Below are 19461 nucleotides of genomic sequence, written 5' to 3' on the forward strand. Positions count from 1 at the left end.
GCAGCTCTTTGATTACTTCAGCGTTATGATACAACTTCAGATACAACAGAGTTACATTATTGTCAAACCATATAGAAAATGTTGAGTCAATGAATGCCACCTGTACAGTATTTTCATTACCTGTTTATAAAGCAACTGCTCATTTTCTCTGGCGTAGCAGAACAGAACATCTGTAAGAATTTTCCTTACATTCTCTTGCTGGAAATACTGCATTTCAGGAAAGCTGAAATTGAAGCAATACAGCAAAAGTAAACAATAGAGTACACAGAATGCCAGTTGCTGGTCTTCTGAAAGAGGTTTTAGGTAAGAGCATCTCCCTTGTCTGCTTTCCCACTGCCCTGTGCTGCTAGAGTTAAATATTTCTAACAACGTGTTACATTTGTTTTGCAATCGAAATGCTGAACAATGTTCTTTAACAGACACCAGTCTGCTACACAGGTATGATGATATCACAGTTATATTTCAATAACTAATCCCTTTTAATCTCATTAAAGCTAGACAAGAATGAAATACAATGGAAGAAATGGAAGAATGGATTAGAGTATGTCAGAAGAAACACATACACAAGGGTTCTGTTTTTCTTTAATATTTGAAAGAATATTATCATTTAATGACAAGATTATTTAAATATCTCATAATTGACATGAAAACTAGTATCCTAAAATCAAGTATCTCTTCCTGCTATCTGTTGCAATACAACACAATTAGACATCACGGTCTTTAACAGCTATTACAAATAAACTTTACAGTTATGAAATAATCTGTCTGGGCAAATACTTTAAGTAAACCAGAATAAAGTGGAACATGTGTGAGAATAAGGAAAAAAGGCTTCTGGGAAAATCCTGTTACTGGATTGCATACTGGAAAATGTAAATATTTCCAGTCTGCAACTACTCTGAAGCAACTCTCACCTTTGCATTCTGCTCCTTGACTGTTGGAGGTAGGAAATAAAATAGTTATGCACGACCTACTTAAAATAAGAATAAGTGTAAAAAACAAAGGTGTTTTCATTGCTACTGAAGAAGTAACTGGATGGCAAAAAAACATTTCATAAAGCAAACACCCCAAACCACATTGCTCCACTGCCATACAGGGCCATATAAAATACAGAGCCAAAAAAAAAATCTGAAAAGGTAGAATACTAAAAAGAAAGGAAATGGTAAAGTTGGACAAAGAAAAACAAGAATACTTTAAAAAGAGAACAACAGTAGGACTCAAGCTAGAGTGCCGAAATAAGATTGCATTTTAGTCAGCTTTAGAATTAAATCACATGGTTTGCAATAAGATTTCTTCAAACAAGTTTCCCAGGTCTGAGCTACAATGTTAAACTTTAGACCAGATGTATTTAAGACTATTGTAAAGCCTGTCACAGAGAAACAATACAGAAAATTAGAACAAATTACTTCAGATAAGACTATTAACATTGCTAATCACTGTGGTCATCTCACAGAGGTGATGACAGGCAAGCACAGAAACAGAACTAATTAAAGCTAGGAAAGGGCTTTGAAGTCCTTGGATGAAGGAGCCGAATCAAGAGCCAAGGCAGAGAAGACACTGTGGCTGAAACACAGTGATGCTGAAGTCCTGAGAGAGGCACTGGGATGAGAGGTGTAACGTTTTCCTGGCACCTGGTGGAGGTAATGGTAGACCAACATTTGGAAACTTGTATGCACTTGTACTAATCACATTACTGTAAAGGAAGGACACAGCTGAGACCAAAAGTGCATTACAGCAGATGGCAATCGACATAATTTAGGGGTTTGAAGAGATTATTTCTGAAGGACTGTTATTCAGGCCTGCCCTATGAAGTTTAGGAACAGAAGACTAACAAAGAAAACTCAAAAATACACAGAGATATCTGTGAGGATCTAGTAATACCAGAGATTGTAACAGAAAGGATAATAATGAACTCAGGAATAAGCTGGCTGAAGTATTAATTATAGTAAATGTAAATAGAAGAGATCATGAGGGAACTATCAGTTCAGGGTGGATTTTTATGGAAAATGTCATTTTATGATTAAAGCTCTGTTTTAAGAAATACAGTACTGTCAAATCAGCAAGGTAAGAATACTTTTCATGAACAGCAGACTATTACTTTTAATTACATCTCTGAGAAAGCCTGCATTAAGGACATGGGAATTTTCCTAAACTGTTTTACCACAACTCTACAATGAAACAATGGTGCATTCAGATCCCTGCATTCTAAAAATGAAGACCAGCGTGAATCAGATATAGCTTTTTAAAATACTCCTTTAGTTGATTTAGGAGTGCCTGCACCACAGGCAGCCAGAATTTGACACAGAAATTTGTAGAACCAGGCTGGTAAACGAATAAACAATGCACAAAAGAAATTTGGTGGAAGAGAGAAATGGTGATCATAATCAATGGATTGCTGTTCCTTACCCTCTTGTCCACACACTTATGAAAGACGTAGCTCTCCAGTGGTTTTTCCACTGCTATTTTGATGTTGGCAGTTTTTAAAATAAGTTTTTTCTTATTTGGGGGTTGGAGAGTTTGGAACTCCAGCACCCACCACTACTCATCTTCACATGCTTTCCATCATCCTAAACTGTGACTGTTAGTCCTTAAGAAGAAACTAAGTAGACTGATATATAATAGTACTACTACAAAAGAGAAGATATTGATTTGATCTGTCTACAGGGAATGCCCCCTAGGCATTTTAGTTTCTTAAAATGCTGGAGAAAGAAAGAGGGTAATGAAATCTAGCCATTTGCAACCCTAGATGCAGACTGTGATGCCAACAAGTAACCTGGTATGTTAATGTGTGTTAAATGCTTTTGCATCTGCCAATCTGCTGATTTCTATTCCTGCAGAATTTTAAAAAACATTGATCACTAATGAGTTGGGACTAACTATATCCTTTCCTGCTTGCAAATATTGTTAGCTGTTATCATTATGTAGACATTATGGACTGGATTTCTATCACCTGACTTTAGGAAACTAAAGTTTTGTTAGGTACTGGTGAGCTAGGAGGCTTTTATAATTACTGAAGAAAACTGCATGTCTCCAGTGTTATTCATCAGACAAAAACTGTATTTATGCTTTAGGAAGAGATGATTTGTGTCCTAGAGTTCTACAGGTACACAGACTCTCAAGCATGATTAACCCAGCTGTGAGTATTTAGGCTTCCCAGACTCAATAATTAGGTGAGATAAGGATTCTCAAAATGCATAGGAACAAACACGCAAACACACAAGAACAAACTTTATTACAGCTGCCTTTAGACAGCAAAATCCTGAAGTTTAAACCAGTTTAAAACAATACCAATTTTAGGAACCTAATTCTAGCTGCTTTTCTTGTTTATTGTTACCACACTTCAGGGAATTCTAACAAAAGCATTATAGAGTAATTTTTTTACTGTTTTGATAGCTGGAACTCTGGTTTGCTACTCTGTGTGCAGTTAGCATCACTCTCTACAGCATTATATACTTGATGCTGTGGGATGATGGAGGACTGAACTAGATGACAAAGAATATAAAAACATTCATTAAATAAGAAACAGCAGCTAGAAAGCAGTGATTAAGGAAATTGAATATAATAATTATTTTAACCTTTAATAAAAAGCATTGTAAACTAATGATGAATTTTAAACTTTTAAAATTCTAAATCCAGGGATTTATTTAAAGAATATAAATAAAAAGAGAGGGTTTTTACATCTAAAGCCACAGAATGAAGAATTTACTGCTTCTAAAAATAATTATAGTTTACAAATAGATACATAAGTATATGTCAAAATACATACTGTGTTTTATGAATAGACAAAAAAGTGTACATATAAAATGCATGTAGCTTATCAAATACATTCATGTCACTGATAAATTTTGCTTTTTCATTGCTTGACTTATTTTGCTATTGATGACACAATATATAATACTATCTTTTCAGGTTGATGTAATTTTGTAAAAATGCATTAATGAAAATTTCTTTAGTCACTATTACTGATATTAGTGAATACTACTTTGCCATTGCCACAGTGAGAGCCTGGAATTTGTGTGTATATACATATATATTTAAATAATAATCTTACATCCACCATAACCTCCATAAAACTTTTCATTCTCCAATTATAGTTTAGATACATATATATTTTAATCTTAGAACATCCTGAACTGTTTCCTTTAACAAACAAAAAATACCATCTGTTGTGAGAATGCACATGAAAGTATACTCAGATTTTAATTATACATCTCATGGCAAAATACATTCAAGAATGGGTCTAGGGACGAACATGTAAAATACTTGAAAACCAGACTGCAATGATTTCTTCTGCATGACTTGGTTCCTGTAAATGAAAATGTGTAAGCTTGGGATTTGTAGAATCTACAACTATCATCGCTTTTTTCAAGTTATAAGGAAAAATATTTGCAATACAGTAAAATATCACATGGTAGCAAACCAGTAATTGAATTTAATTATATTTACACATTACTCAATGCCTGCACTCTGAAAAGAAATATTTTCAGGAACTGAGTGTTCTAACTCAAACAAGTTTCTAAACAGGAATGACCTAAGGGCCAAGAAGATGAAAACATAATCATAGTAATATGACAAATTTTAGGACAAATTTTAAAAGGCATATATGACAAATAAAGCTAGAATAGTGACAAATAAAAATAGAACCTCTCAACTTCTATACATGAGTGACATTTCCCTCACTAATTACAAACTGCTTTTTTATTATTGATTGTATTAGGTGTTGAGAATTAGGAAAGTAATCTTTTTGATCTTTCATTATGATCATAATTTAGTTAAAAGATCTTTCAGCTTCTCTTATGTTCTCTTTGCTTCATACAGAAAACTACATTAAATTTCACAAGTAGTACACCTCCTAATATCTTAATTTAGAAGAGCTTTTCTTCAATGATACCAACAAATCTCTGGGATTTAATGTTCAGCTAAATTGTCTCATTTTTTACTCCATGTAAGTTGTATTTTTATACATTTAATGTATGTTTCCACACATTCATGTTCAACAAGCCTGACATTTACACTAACCAAAGTCAAGAAAACACAATATAATATATACCACATAAAAATGCAGAATATAAATTGATATATAGAAATTTCTCTTAAAGATCTACATACGTTCTTGTCACATCTTGTTCAATCATTGCTCGAAGCTCTTTATCCTGGAAAAATTTATTCCAAAGACTCTGAAATAAGAAAAAATAATTGTATGAAACCAAGACTTCTCCTAATACTTAAGGCTTATAAACTATAAAGTACTGCAAAGTACTGTACAAATATTGACAAATTAATCCTCAACATTCCTGGTAGACAGGTATATCAGTATTTTATGGGAGATAAAGAATGTTGGTGATCAGCAAAACATATCTGAGAAAGTCAGTCTGGATCAGAAATAAAAACATTCAAATTCCTGGATCCTTGTCCTAGGCTCATAGCATTTGCTCAATGGATGGCTGCAGGTTTGTGAGTTACTTGTTTGAGTTTCAGGCAGAATATTTAGAATGGCAGAGTAAAGTCAAACTTGTCAGAACCACCAACTCAACTGGAAAAAATCCAGTTGTTCACATGAGGAAAAAGGTCTGTATCACTGGACTGTACCACACCTCTTCTATGGATGTAGGGACTTTAATTGGAAGCTGCTGCAATATCCATAATAAGAAATTGTTTGGGAGTAAATTAGTTTGCTTTAGTGGAGACAAAATCATATAAGAAGTGTATGATAATCAAAAACCTATTATGAAAACATCACCATTCTAATCCACTCTGAAGACCAAGACTGGCCATTCTAAAAAAAATTATGATAGGAAAAGCCAGAGTATTTAAAGCTCACTATCAAAATAAAAAATATTAAATAAAAGAGTATGAAGTAGGTTCAGCCTCTTCTGTAGCTATGCTTATGACCATTTTCATGCTCTCTCTTTTGTTTCCATGCCTTGCTTACAAATATGTTGTAAAAGCTAACCAGAAAGAAGTCAGGAAGTGTTGTTAGTTGTACACTCCAGAAAAAGTATTGGAAACTGTATTCTTTATTGTCAAGGGTTGGTAGCTTGATCAAAATACAGATGGAGCAAAATTTATAGCAGCCTTCATGCAGGTTAGGTAAGTTTTCAGATAGCAGCAGCACCAGTCAATAAAATAAAGTACAGAGTCTACAATACTTCCACAATTTATTGCCTCCTGGTAAGCAATTCTTTGCCATGGTGGCTTATGCTCCACAGAAAGAAAAGAGAAAGTCAATTAATGCTATCTATGGGATGGGAAGTAAAATAACAAAACCCCATGTTAATTAGTTGCTATATTTGTGATACAATTCGGAAAAAAAACTAAGCTTCAAAAATATTTCTATTCTTGATAACGTCTTACATACAGTGAGTACTCACTGTATGTTTTTAATTCACAACTCTTTTCATGCAGTGAGACCACATTTTGGAACTCCCCTGTCCCTGCTCCCACCCTGGCCTGTCAGAACAGAGGAAGCAAACAGAAGCTGCATTGCAAAAGGAAGGAAAAATCAGGACACAAAGTGGGTGTAACATTAAGTCACAGCAGAGGCTCAAAGGCACTTTGTTCTTCAGTCCTATGCCTGATTTGGTCAGTGGCTTTCTGTTATAGATTAATCCCCTGCCACATATTCTGACATGTTAACCTTTGTTTTCCATATCTGAAAGACACCACAAGCAGAAAGCAGGTTGAGCTACTGTGTATAATCACAAACTACAGCAGAAATGCTTTAAATCTTTTACATTTTGACACAACTTTCTGTCCAGATGGATGGAAGAATAGTTTGATGATGTGTACAGTCATAACAGCTGCAGAGCTCTCTCCTTCTAAATTAAATAAGGAGCACAGTACCACTCTAGAGATGAAGTATGGGCTTCTGTTTGTGGAAAAAAACAGGAGTAATATCACCAGAGATATCTGAGACAGTTTTTTCAAGTGTAAATCTATTAAGGGCAGTCAAACAACTTATTTTCATGGCATTAAGTTATTTTAAAAATTGATAAAAAAGAATTTTGATGGTAACAATGGTAACATAATTAATAGAAAAGCTTAAAGATATGTGCTATAAAAGTCTTAAAAGCTTTTCAGGTATAACAAAATGCAGTAAAAAAACTGTCCAAGGCTGAACAATCTTCCAGAGGAGGGTATTTCATTGATCTGTAAACAACATTCACCTCATATTGACTGTTTGAATACTTTTTAAACTAGAGACATTTGATGTATAAAATGAAAACATACAGTGATAAAAAAGAATATCAGTTAAATACAGTCCAGCACTGATTTTATTTTTACCATAGCCTTCCCTGAATTAAGCCCTAAAAATCAGAATATGAACCTGGAAATGAGCATTTCCAGTTGTCCAGCAGAACCTATGGAACAACTGTTAACACAAGTCAGTTTGAACATATAGGAAGGAGATTTTGGCACCTGCCATTTTGCCTACTTCAGCAAGAACTCACTTGTGTCAGTATGAAGAAGATGAGAATTTTAGCAGCATGTGTAGGGTTAACTTACCCCCTCGTCCTGAGAGAGTGGGTTGTTGATTATCAGATCTTGCTGTCCTGCCTTCCGAGGGTTTGTAATGTGCTAGGTAAAAACAGGAAAAAAAAAAAATCAAATCCTCTTCTGTTGTGCTATAAATGTTAATATCTATGCCAAAGTATGAGAACCTATTTTGTACCAACTTACAATTTCTTTGATCTTACTGTAAGAAGTTCTTAAGTCTGAAGTGGTTTTAATCCATTGACTTCTATCTTGCGGTAGAACGTCCAGAAATAACTATTAGCAAAACAAAATAAATTCATGAAGTTTCATGAGTTTTACATAGATTTTCATATAAATCCTATCAGACAGCATAAACCACCCCACAAAAAAAGAGAAAGCAAAGAGCCATAAATATTTCTGGTTTTAGTGCTTTCTAGTCCATAAATAAATAGCTAGGGACAACAGTAGTTCTATAGGGCAAAATTAAACATTAAAGTCAACTGAAGCCATGAACTCAAGCTTTGTAAACTCTTACAGCTACAGCAAAGTTGATGGTGACTTCCAAGGCAGAAGCAAAATGGAAAGACGTGAAAAGAAACACACAAAACTTGAAGTTATTTATGTAACACTGATGACCTAATGCAATGTGCTTAAAATGAACCACAAATACAGAGCAGGACCTAAGCACTGAGGGATATACCCCACATAAGAAACACAACATGCTCTAGAATTGTGCAAGACAGTTAAGAGAGGCAGTTTTGCAGAAAGTTCTTGAGAATACCAACACCTCAGTTTTTTCTGAGAAATGTCTCTTTAAAAAGGGTTAGAAGAAACATGCAGTGCAAAATACTGTTTAATTGCTTTTGAAGCAAGGAAAAACCCCAGTATTTTCTTGCTTTTTCAATGTTTTTATTTGCACATTGTAAAGTGTTAAGAAACAGTAATACTGACAAACAGAAGTACTGACAAATCATTCCTGAATTACTAAAGAAAATTTAAAATTTCAGAACTTAACAACAGAGCCCTAATGCATATTGGGAAAAGCAAATAAACCTTGCCTTATTTCTAAAATAAAACCACTCCTTGATTTAATTGGTAGACAGAGATGGACTTGTTTGTGTTGGTTCAGGGCTTTGAGTTATGGCCTCCTAAATTAGAGATTTAAAAAGAAGCAAACTGGTAAAGCAGTGCAAGTGGCATATATTCACTGGACTTGCTGAATAAAATATTTTCATTAACGTTAAACTAGTTCAATGTTACATATATTTCAAATTTCAAACTTTCTCTTTCTTTCATTAATATATAAGGAGTATTTTAAATTTCTTTTTATTGGTCCCTGTGCCAAAATGATGGTTCAGAAATTCCAAGTGAGGTAATTTAAATGATTAGCATTAACACACAGTAACTCTACTAGAAAAAATTTTCTCTACTATCAGAGTTAGTGCACAACAGAAGACTTGATGTCATTGCAAAAAATTTGTTTGGAACAGAGCTATGCCTTGCTTTCTTTCTCTCTTCCTTCCCTGCTACTTTAAAGAAAAAAACCAACAAAAAAACCACGAAGGAGCTGTTCTGCTTTTGGAAGATGTTCCTTCCCTCTTCATCTAGTCTTTACAAGAGGGATTGTTCTTCACTTTCTCAATTTACTGGGAAAAGCAGCTAGCAGAAGCATCAGACTGATTGTAAAGCAGTCCCAGATTCCACAAAACCGTAATTTTTTAGACTAACTTCCTATCTATTTCCAGAGCATGACTTCCCTGCACAGATACTGAGAGGAGAGATGGCTGTGTGGCACTCAATTCTAAACATATCACCAGCACAAAGATATACTTTCCTAGGATTCTTTTGTTATTACCTGCAATTCAGCTTTAAAGCAATTTGATGTGGTTAGCAAATGTCCAATGAATTATAAAAACGAGTAGGAAAACATTGGGATGAAGTCTCTTGGAAAATTCATGATTCTTTGCATCAATAATCTTCCAGCGCATCAGGTAATGTGTTGATACATTGCAACCACAAACTGTAAATAAATATTTTCTCTTCTTACCTTCCAGCAAACACTACGGAACCTGCTGCTTCTCAGCTGCCCATTAATCCCCTTCAGCCGTATTGTTGCCAAGTAATTGTTGTTTACAAATAGTTCTTCCCATTCTTTACTGCAAAAGCAAAAGGAATGAACATTTAAACAAAAAAAAAGCCTTAGCTGATTTAAGGACGATATGACACTATACAATTTTGGATAAGCAGAGGAAAGCAACTTTTTTAAATGTATATATTTAGTTGTGTACCACTTCTAAACGCATGGCTGTTTTTTTGGACACATTTCTTCTCTGGATTTAATGAATATGTAGATCGCTATAATTATGCCAGCTACTGAAATTCATAATGTCTATGGAGGCTATTCCATTTCCTCTAAAATGTTGGTACTGCAGTTCAGTGAATAAACAAGAAAAATGAATATTAATATAGGCACATTCATGTTTCAGCTGTAGACAAAGAAGTACCTATTCCAAAAATATGCAACAGAAAAATACACTGTTGACTGTATTAGCTCTTCACATGACGTATTTGCTTAAATGAACCTTCTTTTCTTCTTAATGTCAAGCTGGGCAGTTAAGCATCATAGAAGATGACTTTCTTTAACATTTAGTGCTATTTACTATTGAAATCACTCCTACTTCTTTCTACATGATCAGTTTTAAAATTTTAACAGGTGCTAGGAAATTTAAAAAAACATCAAAAAATTAAAAAGCCTCACTGTATAAACTGTTAAAGGCAAGCTTGAGTACCTTGCAGTACCTATGGCTGACTAGATAAACAACCTAAATATGCCTCCCAGGCATGCAGGCACCAGGGGCCTAACACCTGTGCCTCATTAATATACAAGTAAATCTGCTCTACTGGGAAACAATTGGAAATTAATTGTCCCAAACCATCTACTGAGTTTGAATAAAAGAATTAAACCTATATTTCCTGCAACTTCTACTGAAATGAATCTCAAGAACAGCTGAAGCCATCTGATAGTCTTAGTAGCCCACGACTTGCTCACAGACTTTTTGCAGCCACTTTAAAATACAAAGGGCAATTTCAAGATAAGGAGCTGGATTATGTGCAAGGAAATGTGTTTCAGATTTATTTTCAATGCATGTCCTTAAGGTGAACATTTCCTCCTCCCCCTGTCACATGGGAGACTATTACTTCTCCCTGGGAGACCAAATGAAACCAGGAAGAGGGAAACTACTATTATGACTCCAGGCTAAGATCTCACCACATTTACTCTGCTAAGGAGGGTCACAGAGTGGGTTATACTAAATACCAGCAACCTCTGGTTTTGCAAATTGCCCTAAATATATGCAAGATGAAGTTAGATAGTTTTCAGCCTTTTAAGCTGAGTTGGGAGAATGAGTTTTTAAAAACAGAATTGTAAGATATAGCCACTGAGAACTGCTGAGGAATAGACTTAGCAAGCCAGGAAATGACGGTGGTCTTCCTCTGTGACAGGAGCAAGTTCATGATTCAATTCATGCTGAGACCAGAATTTCTGTGTTTGTGAATGCACCACCTCTCAGCTAGGACCATAGCCTTTAAAAAAAAAAGTGTTTACTTCTGGGTCTTAATTATTAATTACTTTGAAAACTGAAGGTATTCCAGATAAGAGCAAAGATGCCTACAGCAGCGTTAGACTGCAGGATTTAGGGCTGCCTTTAGCTTCTCCCAGGTGCCAGTATCCCCAGGTGACCAAATGAGCAGCAAGTCATTCCAATGGTGTGGAATAGCTTCCTTCTTTCTTCTCACATCCCCCAGTCTCCGAATCAGAAAGACTATCTGGTCATTTTTGTCTCCTTGTCTCCCACACATCCTCACCTTCTGCAGGGAGCTGCCTACGATTGTTTACCACGATTCTGTCTCCTTTAAATACAACGTATGGTAGGCAGCAGACACAGCTTGAGGGAAATCTGGGCTCTTCTTTCACAGCCACTTATACTTCAGTAACTACAGTATATTATGGCTATCTAAATAACCCTCCTGTTTCTATCATATATAATATTCTTCATTTGCCATTGTAAATTCTGTAGCATCATTGGCCATTATAACTCCTGCCAAGCCGCCTCCCTAAGGTAGCTATGTTTCAAGAGTGCCACATTCCCCTGTGAACACAACAGGTCAGACTCTGAAGCTATTCACATTGTTCTGCAAGCGGATGACATTCCCACAATGTCTTTGAAAATGCCAGTGTGTCAGCTGAGTTAGCAAAAGGTTTCAACCAGTGCAACTGTGAAAAGAAAGAACAGAGAGGAAAGAAACTCTTCAGGTTATTTTTCTCACCAGCTGCTGGAAGTGATTGCTACACAGTAAGAAAGTAATTTCAACACTTCTGAAATTGTATTAGTGCAGATATTATGCCGTAAAGAAAAAAAAAAAAAGTAATGCAATTCCAAACACGTTTTGAACCAAATTACTTTTAAAACCGCCAAAAGAAATTTGGCAAGATCGTATCTCCTCTGCATTCCCCCTTGGCTGCTAGGATCACAAAAAAAGTTATAAGCAACTGAAAAAGAAATTACTTGGAAGCTGGAATCTGCCTCAGTTTCAGTAGAGCTGAATGATATTTAAAATCCTTTCTGAACAGCATTCACTAATTCATTTCTCAAATATTTTGAATGAAGACTAATAAATTAAGCTTTACAATTCCAGAGACTTTTAATAGTGGTAACACTGTTTAATATGAACAAGCAATCAATTCTAAAAAGATAATGTTTAAAATTATGTAGCCCTACTATGTAAAATAATATCTAAGAGCCTTGTTAACCCAGGATTGCAGAAAACCCACCGGTCAACATGAAATGAGCGATGAAGATTGGAACTCAAGTCTACCATATTCCATTTAATTCACTGCAGTGAAGAACTTCAAGAGCTAATAGGAACCACCTAAACTATGAATAAGCACATGCATTAACTTTTAATCAAACTAGGAAATTAAATGCATGATCCTGTGTTATATCACCTGTAGACTGGACAATTAAAGGCAAATGTCAGTGTTAATGTTTTCTGATTATTTTATAAATATTTTTCATTTTAGATTCTTATTTGAGTAGCCCATCTAATGCACTATTGTGCATGTTGTAAAGTCTTCATAATAATAATAAATACTTATAAGACCTTGTTGTGGTTTGACACTGGCCCAATGCCAGGCATCCCCCAAAGTTGCTCCCTCAACCTCCCGTGCCACAGCTGGGGAGAGGAGAGAAAAAAATGGAGTTGAGTTGAGATAAGGACTGGGAGAAAACACTTCAAGAGCAAAAGAGCCTCAAAGTTGCAAAGTGAATTTACTACTAACAGAGTCAGAAGAGGATAATGAGAAGTAAAAGAAGCCCTTGAAATACCTTTTTTCTCCCAACCCCTCACTCCTTTGCACCAACAACAGAGGAAGACGGTAAGGGGGCTTGCTCAGTTTGTCATCCAAGGTTTTCTTCTGCTGCTCAGGGATAGGAGTCCTTCCCCTGTGAGGCCATGGGATCCCTCCCATGGGAGACAGTTCTCTGTGAACTTCTCTGGCATGGGTCCATGCTCACGAGCAGCAGCCAAACTGCACCTGCTGCAAACATGAGTCTCTCCCGTGGGCACACAGTCCTCCCAAAACTGATCCAACATGGGTCACTCTTTCCACGGGGTGCAGTCCTCCAAGAACAGGCTGCTCCAGCCTGGAAGCAGGGGCTCCCTCCCTCCACCTGGTCGCCCAGTGGATCACAGCCTCTTCCACAAATCCACTTGCTCTGGTGTGGGCACTTCCCCCACCAGAGGGCTGCGGGTGGATCTCTGCATACCCCTGGATCGCAGAGATGCAGAGGCACAGCTGCTTCACCATAGTTTTCACCACAGCCTGCAGAGGAATCTCAGCTCTGCTGCCTGGAGCACCTCCTCCTCTTCCTTTTCCACAGACCTTGGTGTCTCTATGTTGTTTTCTCTTACATGTTCTCACCTCCTTCTCTTCTCTGACTATAAGAAAAACTGTGTGTGCCCAACTTTGATTCTCTTCCTAAATATGTCACCACAGAGGCATTACCAACATTTCTAACTGGTCCAGTCTTGGCCAGTACCATGCCCATCTTCAGAGCCATCAGGGAGTAGCTCTGCTGGACATGGTGGAAGCTCCCAGCAGTTTCTCACAGAAGCCACCTTTGTGGCCCTCCTGCTACCAACAACCAGGCCGTGCCAAACCAATGCAGACCTGAATGAGAAAGAAATTATTTGACTAATAGTTCTTTAAGAAACTTAATTTCATGTGCATTATCTCTGCTGTCCAATGTAAAAATATCTACTGGCATGAATTAGGGAGACCTGCATTACTTCAAAGTGGGAAAAGTGCTCAATATGTATGAAAGCAAAAGCAGGCAAATCAATGAAGGGATTAATTCTGCAGGAATTGTTCATAGTTCTCATCTCTTCCTTTCCATCTTTTGAAGCATGCACTTATGCCATAACCACAAGAGTTTAAATCTCTCTGCCAAAGAATTGTATACTGGGGTCTGCTATAAGACATACACTTTCCTTTTTGTAATTAAAGACACACACTCTCTTTCTTATAAGAAATGAGGTTGACCTCTGAGCAAAGAATATATAGAAGTCCATTCTTCTTTCTTTTCAAGAGGATATGATTTGTGGATATAATTGTTGTTAAGGCAATTACAAGCACCAGATTTTCAGATACAGAAGCCTGAAGTTTGGAACAAAAATGTTCCTCTCAGTTAACTGTTAGTAGAGATCACAACAAGCAGAAAGTCTAAGTAAAATTCTACATGCACTTAAATAGCATTCTTAAAAAGGTAGGTGAATCTCTAGGGTCTAACACCTTAGTAGAAGTCACTGGAATCACACTATTGCTCAGCTATCGAGGAATGAGCAACTATAAACTCTTTCAGAACACACAATATCAATAATATAACAATATGCCTAGGAAATAACTCTGAAATTCAAATAGTTCCAAGAGCTTTACTGAGGCAACATTGAGCTTGTGCATGTTGGGGAGAGGTAATAAAGGCTTTCCTCCACTCACAGGCAGAAGCAGAACACCGGCCTCTGGTTCTGCTGCTAAATTTCAACCTCCAGCATAATGGTAAAACCAATACATCAAGTACAGATATGCAGAAGAACGCAATGGTAGCCCATTAGGGCTCCTTACAAAATACATACTCAGCTCAGAAGAGGAAGAAATACAATTGAGGGAGACTGGTATAGCACAGACAGCAATAACTGCTGCTTCTGCATTTACTGATTTAGAGGATAAAGCTGGGGAAATGTATGAATGCAGATCCTGCCAAAGTCTAAAACTAGTGTTTGAAGTATTTTTGTACCACCATGTTCAGAAAACACCAAAACTCTGTGGAAGACACTAAAACCCAGAGAAATGTAAAAATGTGAAGAACGACATGGAACTACAATCAATGTCACTGGAAAAGGGCAAAAGTTTCAGTTCTGGGACTGCAGGGGCTCAGATCTACCAGGTAAATATTACTGTCCATAATACATGTTCAGGTGAAACTGCAGTTAACAGTTTCACCTGAACATGTATTATGGACAGTAATAAAGAAACCAATACCTACTGGGTCATCAGACAGTGTGCATCATTATTTTGTCTCGTGCCTTTTTAAAATATTTCATGCCAAGTTTTGAAATACTTTTTTTTTTTTGAGTCCTTGCAGAAACAAGACCAATTTGATATTTACAACAACATTTATATAACAAAGAATATTCTCAGTCTGTGGAAGAATACTGCTATACTACGGAAACATTTGCATACATATATAGGATTTCAATCTAAATCTCAAGCTTATTCCATCCTCTAGACCAATATTAAAGGATAAAATGGATAGCCTCAGAGAGATACAAAGAAAATTCTTGAGCAGTTCTGCTAGCATTGACAAAATCATCTTAAAACAATGGCATATGTGCTTCTAGAAAAGCCAATTTCACATTTTTATACTGGTTTTCATCTTCAGAAAGTGCTTTTTAAAATGTTGAGACCCAAACTCAGCTCCTCAGGGGCACTCAATGAGGCAACAGGCTACTGAACAGTCCATCAGAAAGAAAACCAATTCTCAAATTATTGTGTCATATGTTTTGCAATATGAGATCTTTATTGATAGAAACATCAAGTATCTATATTTAAGTATTTAAATAGAGGCAACAATTCCAAGAAACGTGCATAGTTTGTATTATTTATTCTGTCATAAAATCAACAGTTGAGAAAAAAGTGAGGCAACTTTCAGGAATGTAATAAAGAGAGTTAATTCTATAAAAGCAGAGGAAAAAAATCCAATTGAAAGGTAGGATCAAGTAATAAGAAGTAGAGTTTCTAAAAAAATATTTCTGAAACACACAGATTTCTATTTGCTACCCTGAAAATCCATTTGACAGCTTTAATGTGAAGGCTTATCAGTCTGCTTGGAAAATACATGTATTTTCCTCTGTTTCTCAAAGTCCTGCCTCAGGATATGTGGCAGAGCTAACAGCCATGTAAGTGTGAATATGCATGGCTGTGTTGCTGGGAGGCTGAACATTCAAAGGGCAGATTTTTCTAAACAGTTCAGGTTTCATCTACTTTTGGCTGACATACAGTTAAAAAGGTTTGTGTGAAGAAAGGTAAAATCACTTTCTTAAGGCAAACATTCCAGCAAATAAAGTTATTAGTTAGCTATGCCCTTTAAGCTACCAGTGAGTGTGCAGCACAGTTTAGGGAACTGAAATAAGGCTGCACTGGCAGCAGGATGCTCTGCCAGCACCCTTCCTCATAGCACTAGGTCTGACGCAAAACCCAAAGATATCTTTCTCCATATTCCAAATTGTCCACTTGGCCTTGGTGGTTCTCAGCCAAAAAGTCAAGTTTGGCCTTTGGAAGGCACATAATTTCCAACCCTTTACCAGTTCAGCTCTTACAGAAGAATTCTTGTTACAGCCATTTTGAAGTCTAAATTTCACCAGCACATTTTCCTCTCCTCATTACTTTCTGCATACATTTACAGAATGGTGAGACAAAACGTTGATATTAAGTTAAATTATTTTTGGTTTTGTATTGTAACTGAGTTTGACAGTTGCAGAGTCAAAGCTTTGCAGTTTAAATCCCCCAATACCTTTGAAATCCTTTGCATGTACATGAGGAACATTCACTTCCTACTTCTGCTGACTACACAGTTCTACAACTTCTGCTGTTTTAGCCTTCTGCCCATACCCAAAGCTAGGCAGAGCTCTGTGAGTTGTGTGTTCACAAGCGTGCAGCCTTCTTATACAAACATGCATTCATTAAGGAAGAGAAAAGGTCAGAGCTTCCTGTAGGACACAAGAGAAGATAAAAGCTACAGCTCTACAAATCAACCAACTAAAAACCAGATGTAATAGTGTCTTCTGATATTCAGATGGAACCTCGAGTACTTCTGTTTGTGGCCATTAGCTCTGATTTGTTGCTGTCACTGAAAAGAGCTTGTCTCTGTGTCCCTTCTACCCTTCACTTAGATACTCACAGACTTCAAAGAGATGCCCTGAGCCTTCTCTTTTCCAGGTTGAACATTCCCACCTCTCTCAATCTTTTTTTTTTTTCCCACAGAGAAGAGCTGCTCCATTTCCTTCACTATCTTAGCAGCCCTTTTCTGGACACTCTCCAGTATGCCCATGTCTTTCTTGTAAAGGGGAGCCCAGCACTGGACACAGCACTCCAGGTAATCCCCCTGGATGACAGGGGAAGGATTACTAACTCTGGTCTGCTGGCACCACTACTCCTAATGCATCTCACTGCAAGGAGCACTGATGACTCATCTTCAATTTGGTGCCTGCCAGGACCCCCAGGTCCTTTTTCCAGCCCCCAGCATATCACCCACTTCTCCATCTTCCTGGGGCCAGGGTGTGGCTAACTAGCCCATTTCCCTGAATCCTCCTTCTTAGCCTTCTTGAAAATCCCCCCCTGTCCCCAGTCACATCTCCCAATTGCCATGAAAGTCTGAAGGTTATTGAGAGTGAAAAAGTAAAAGAAATTCATAATGAACACCACTTTAGGCATTAGTAAAGGAAAATATGGCATCAGTTGATTGTGGTGTCATGTATGCTGATTTTCAAGCACAATAGAATATATCAGAAGTGAACTGAAATTTCACTTGCTTTCCATGGATTTTAGAGATTACCATTCTCTTTTCCATGGTCTCTCTTCACAATCTGAGTCTTTCCTTCTTGCAGCCAATCCATAAAAAAAAAGCATTCCACCAACAAAAGGTGTTGGTAACTCAATCCTTCCTTTCTGATTCTCTGTCAAAACCATCTCAAGCTTTAAGCAAATGTCTTAAATTTGCTTTTCCCTATTTCATTGCATTAAACCAGAAAGCAAGCCCATATTACAATCTCTATGTCTTTAGAAAGCAATATAATTTTCACTGGAAAAGATAAAAAAAATCCAAAATATATGTGTTGAAATGTTTGTATCTTAGAAAAAGTGTACTGAATATAGGTTTTCAGTTCCTTAATCACAATTTCTTCTTCCTTGTTTTATGATATCATTCACTAATTCCTTAGAACACCAGGCAAGGAATGCAGCAAGGATCAGCAATGGAAGGAAGAAGTAAATAACACAAATTTGACAAGAAAGAGATGGAAACAATGTAAGTCTCCTTAAAAGGAAAAAAAAAAAAGAATGCAATTTTAAAGAATTCAAAGAAAATCAGAAATCTTCTCAGCTTTTAATAGGTGAAACAGTGATCTTCCAGGTTTTGGAGTAAAAAGAACCTGTTGGAGGAAACCTGTGATGAGTGAAAACAGTCACTTTCTCTTGTTGGAAAAAGGAGATTGAAAGATGGAATTCCTAACAGCATCACAAATGGTCAAAATGAGAGTACTGGCACAGACTACTACATCCAGAGAAAGATTCTTAGCACATTATGAACAGGATCTTTCAGAAGAATCAAGGAGAGAGTTTACAAGCTCCCAGACAAAATTAACTCACTCTGAAAAGGCCTCTTTGCACATAAATGGAATCAACTGGAACAGAGTCTAGCAAATGGTTTAGGATAAAACAAAATAAACATGGATGCCAGTTTTACTGCTTCCTTGTGGAAAGAGAGAAAGGATGCAAGTGCTGTGAATTCTCCTTGCATTGAGGAGTAGAGTGGCAGTGACAACTTCACTGCATTGCCTTCTGTATTCAATTTTTTCTTATTTCAAAACAATCAAAAACCCCATAGAAACAAGCTTGTTCTTTACATCTCTTGATTATGTGTGGACACACAGTGAACAAAATCAGGAAAAATAAAACCATAATTGCACAGGAGTGGCTTAAAATTAAAACAATAAAGCACCATTGTCTATGTATGAACAAGACTAGATAGGCTTGTGTAGATGCTTCCTAATAGAGTACAAAAAAGTTTTCCTTAAGGTGAAGGTATGTAAGTTGCACACATCTTCACAGTATGCTTAAAATGTAAGGACAGAGGCCTTGTAGCCACTTCTGGCTCAACTGCCAACAAGAGCCAAAGGGCAAGCCAAGTGGTTTCAGCACCACTTTTGGAAGCAGGAAGAACCAAGGAGGAACAGCTTGCACCCCTTGCCATCTTTCTTCTGTACGCTCAGTGCCCGCAGTTGGCTGGCACACAAGAAATGCCTCAGCCAGCAGGACCACATTGCCTTTCTGCATCAAGGAAGGAAACATCTGGTAAGCAGAATCTGTAAGAAGTCAGGGGGAGAAAATGGAATAGAAAAGTCTTTCTTAGACTAGATCCTCTGACTGTTTAAATATGAGCAGAAGAAGGAATACACCTTGTCTACACAACCCACAGCTTTGAACAATCATCATTTGTCATGAAATTTAAGCCACAAAGGAAAGAACTTTATTTTGATACATGGGGTAAGAATTAAACTTTTATATATATATATATATATATATATATATATATATATATATATATATATATATATATATATATATATATGCTGAGATGTATTAAGAAATTATCC

General features: G+C 36.7%; 1 protein-coding gene across 5 annotated transcripts in view; it reads right to left on the reverse strand.

Moving 5' to 3' along the window:
* The window catches only part of TBC1D5 (TBC1 domain family member 5), a 316503-nt gene that overhangs the window by 132735 nt on the left and 164307 nt on the right, over positions 1-19461 (reverse strand). For all 5 annotated transcript variants that reach the window (XM_050970727.1, XM_030227169.2, XM_050970725.1 and 2 more), the window contains 5 exons: positions 9521-9629; positions 7678-7767; positions 7504-7575; positions 5107-5174; positions 121-223 (listed from right to left, as the gene is read on the reverse strand). In XM_050970727.1, coding sequence (XP_050826684.1) covers positions 121-223; positions 5107-5174; positions 7504-7575; positions 7678-7767; positions 9521-9629 — 442 coding nt within the window. The remainder of the gene's footprint in view (positions 1-120; positions 224-5106; positions 5175-7503; positions 7576-7677; positions 7768-9520; positions 9630-19461) is intronic.

The sequence above is a fragment of the Serinus canaria genome, chromosome 2 (genome assembly GCF_022539315.1).
Source record: "Serinus canaria isolate serCan28SL12 chromosome 2, serCan2020, whole genome shotgun sequence".
Lineage (NCBI taxonomy): Eukaryota > Metazoa > Chordata > Aves > Passeriformes > Fringillidae > Serinus > Serinus canaria.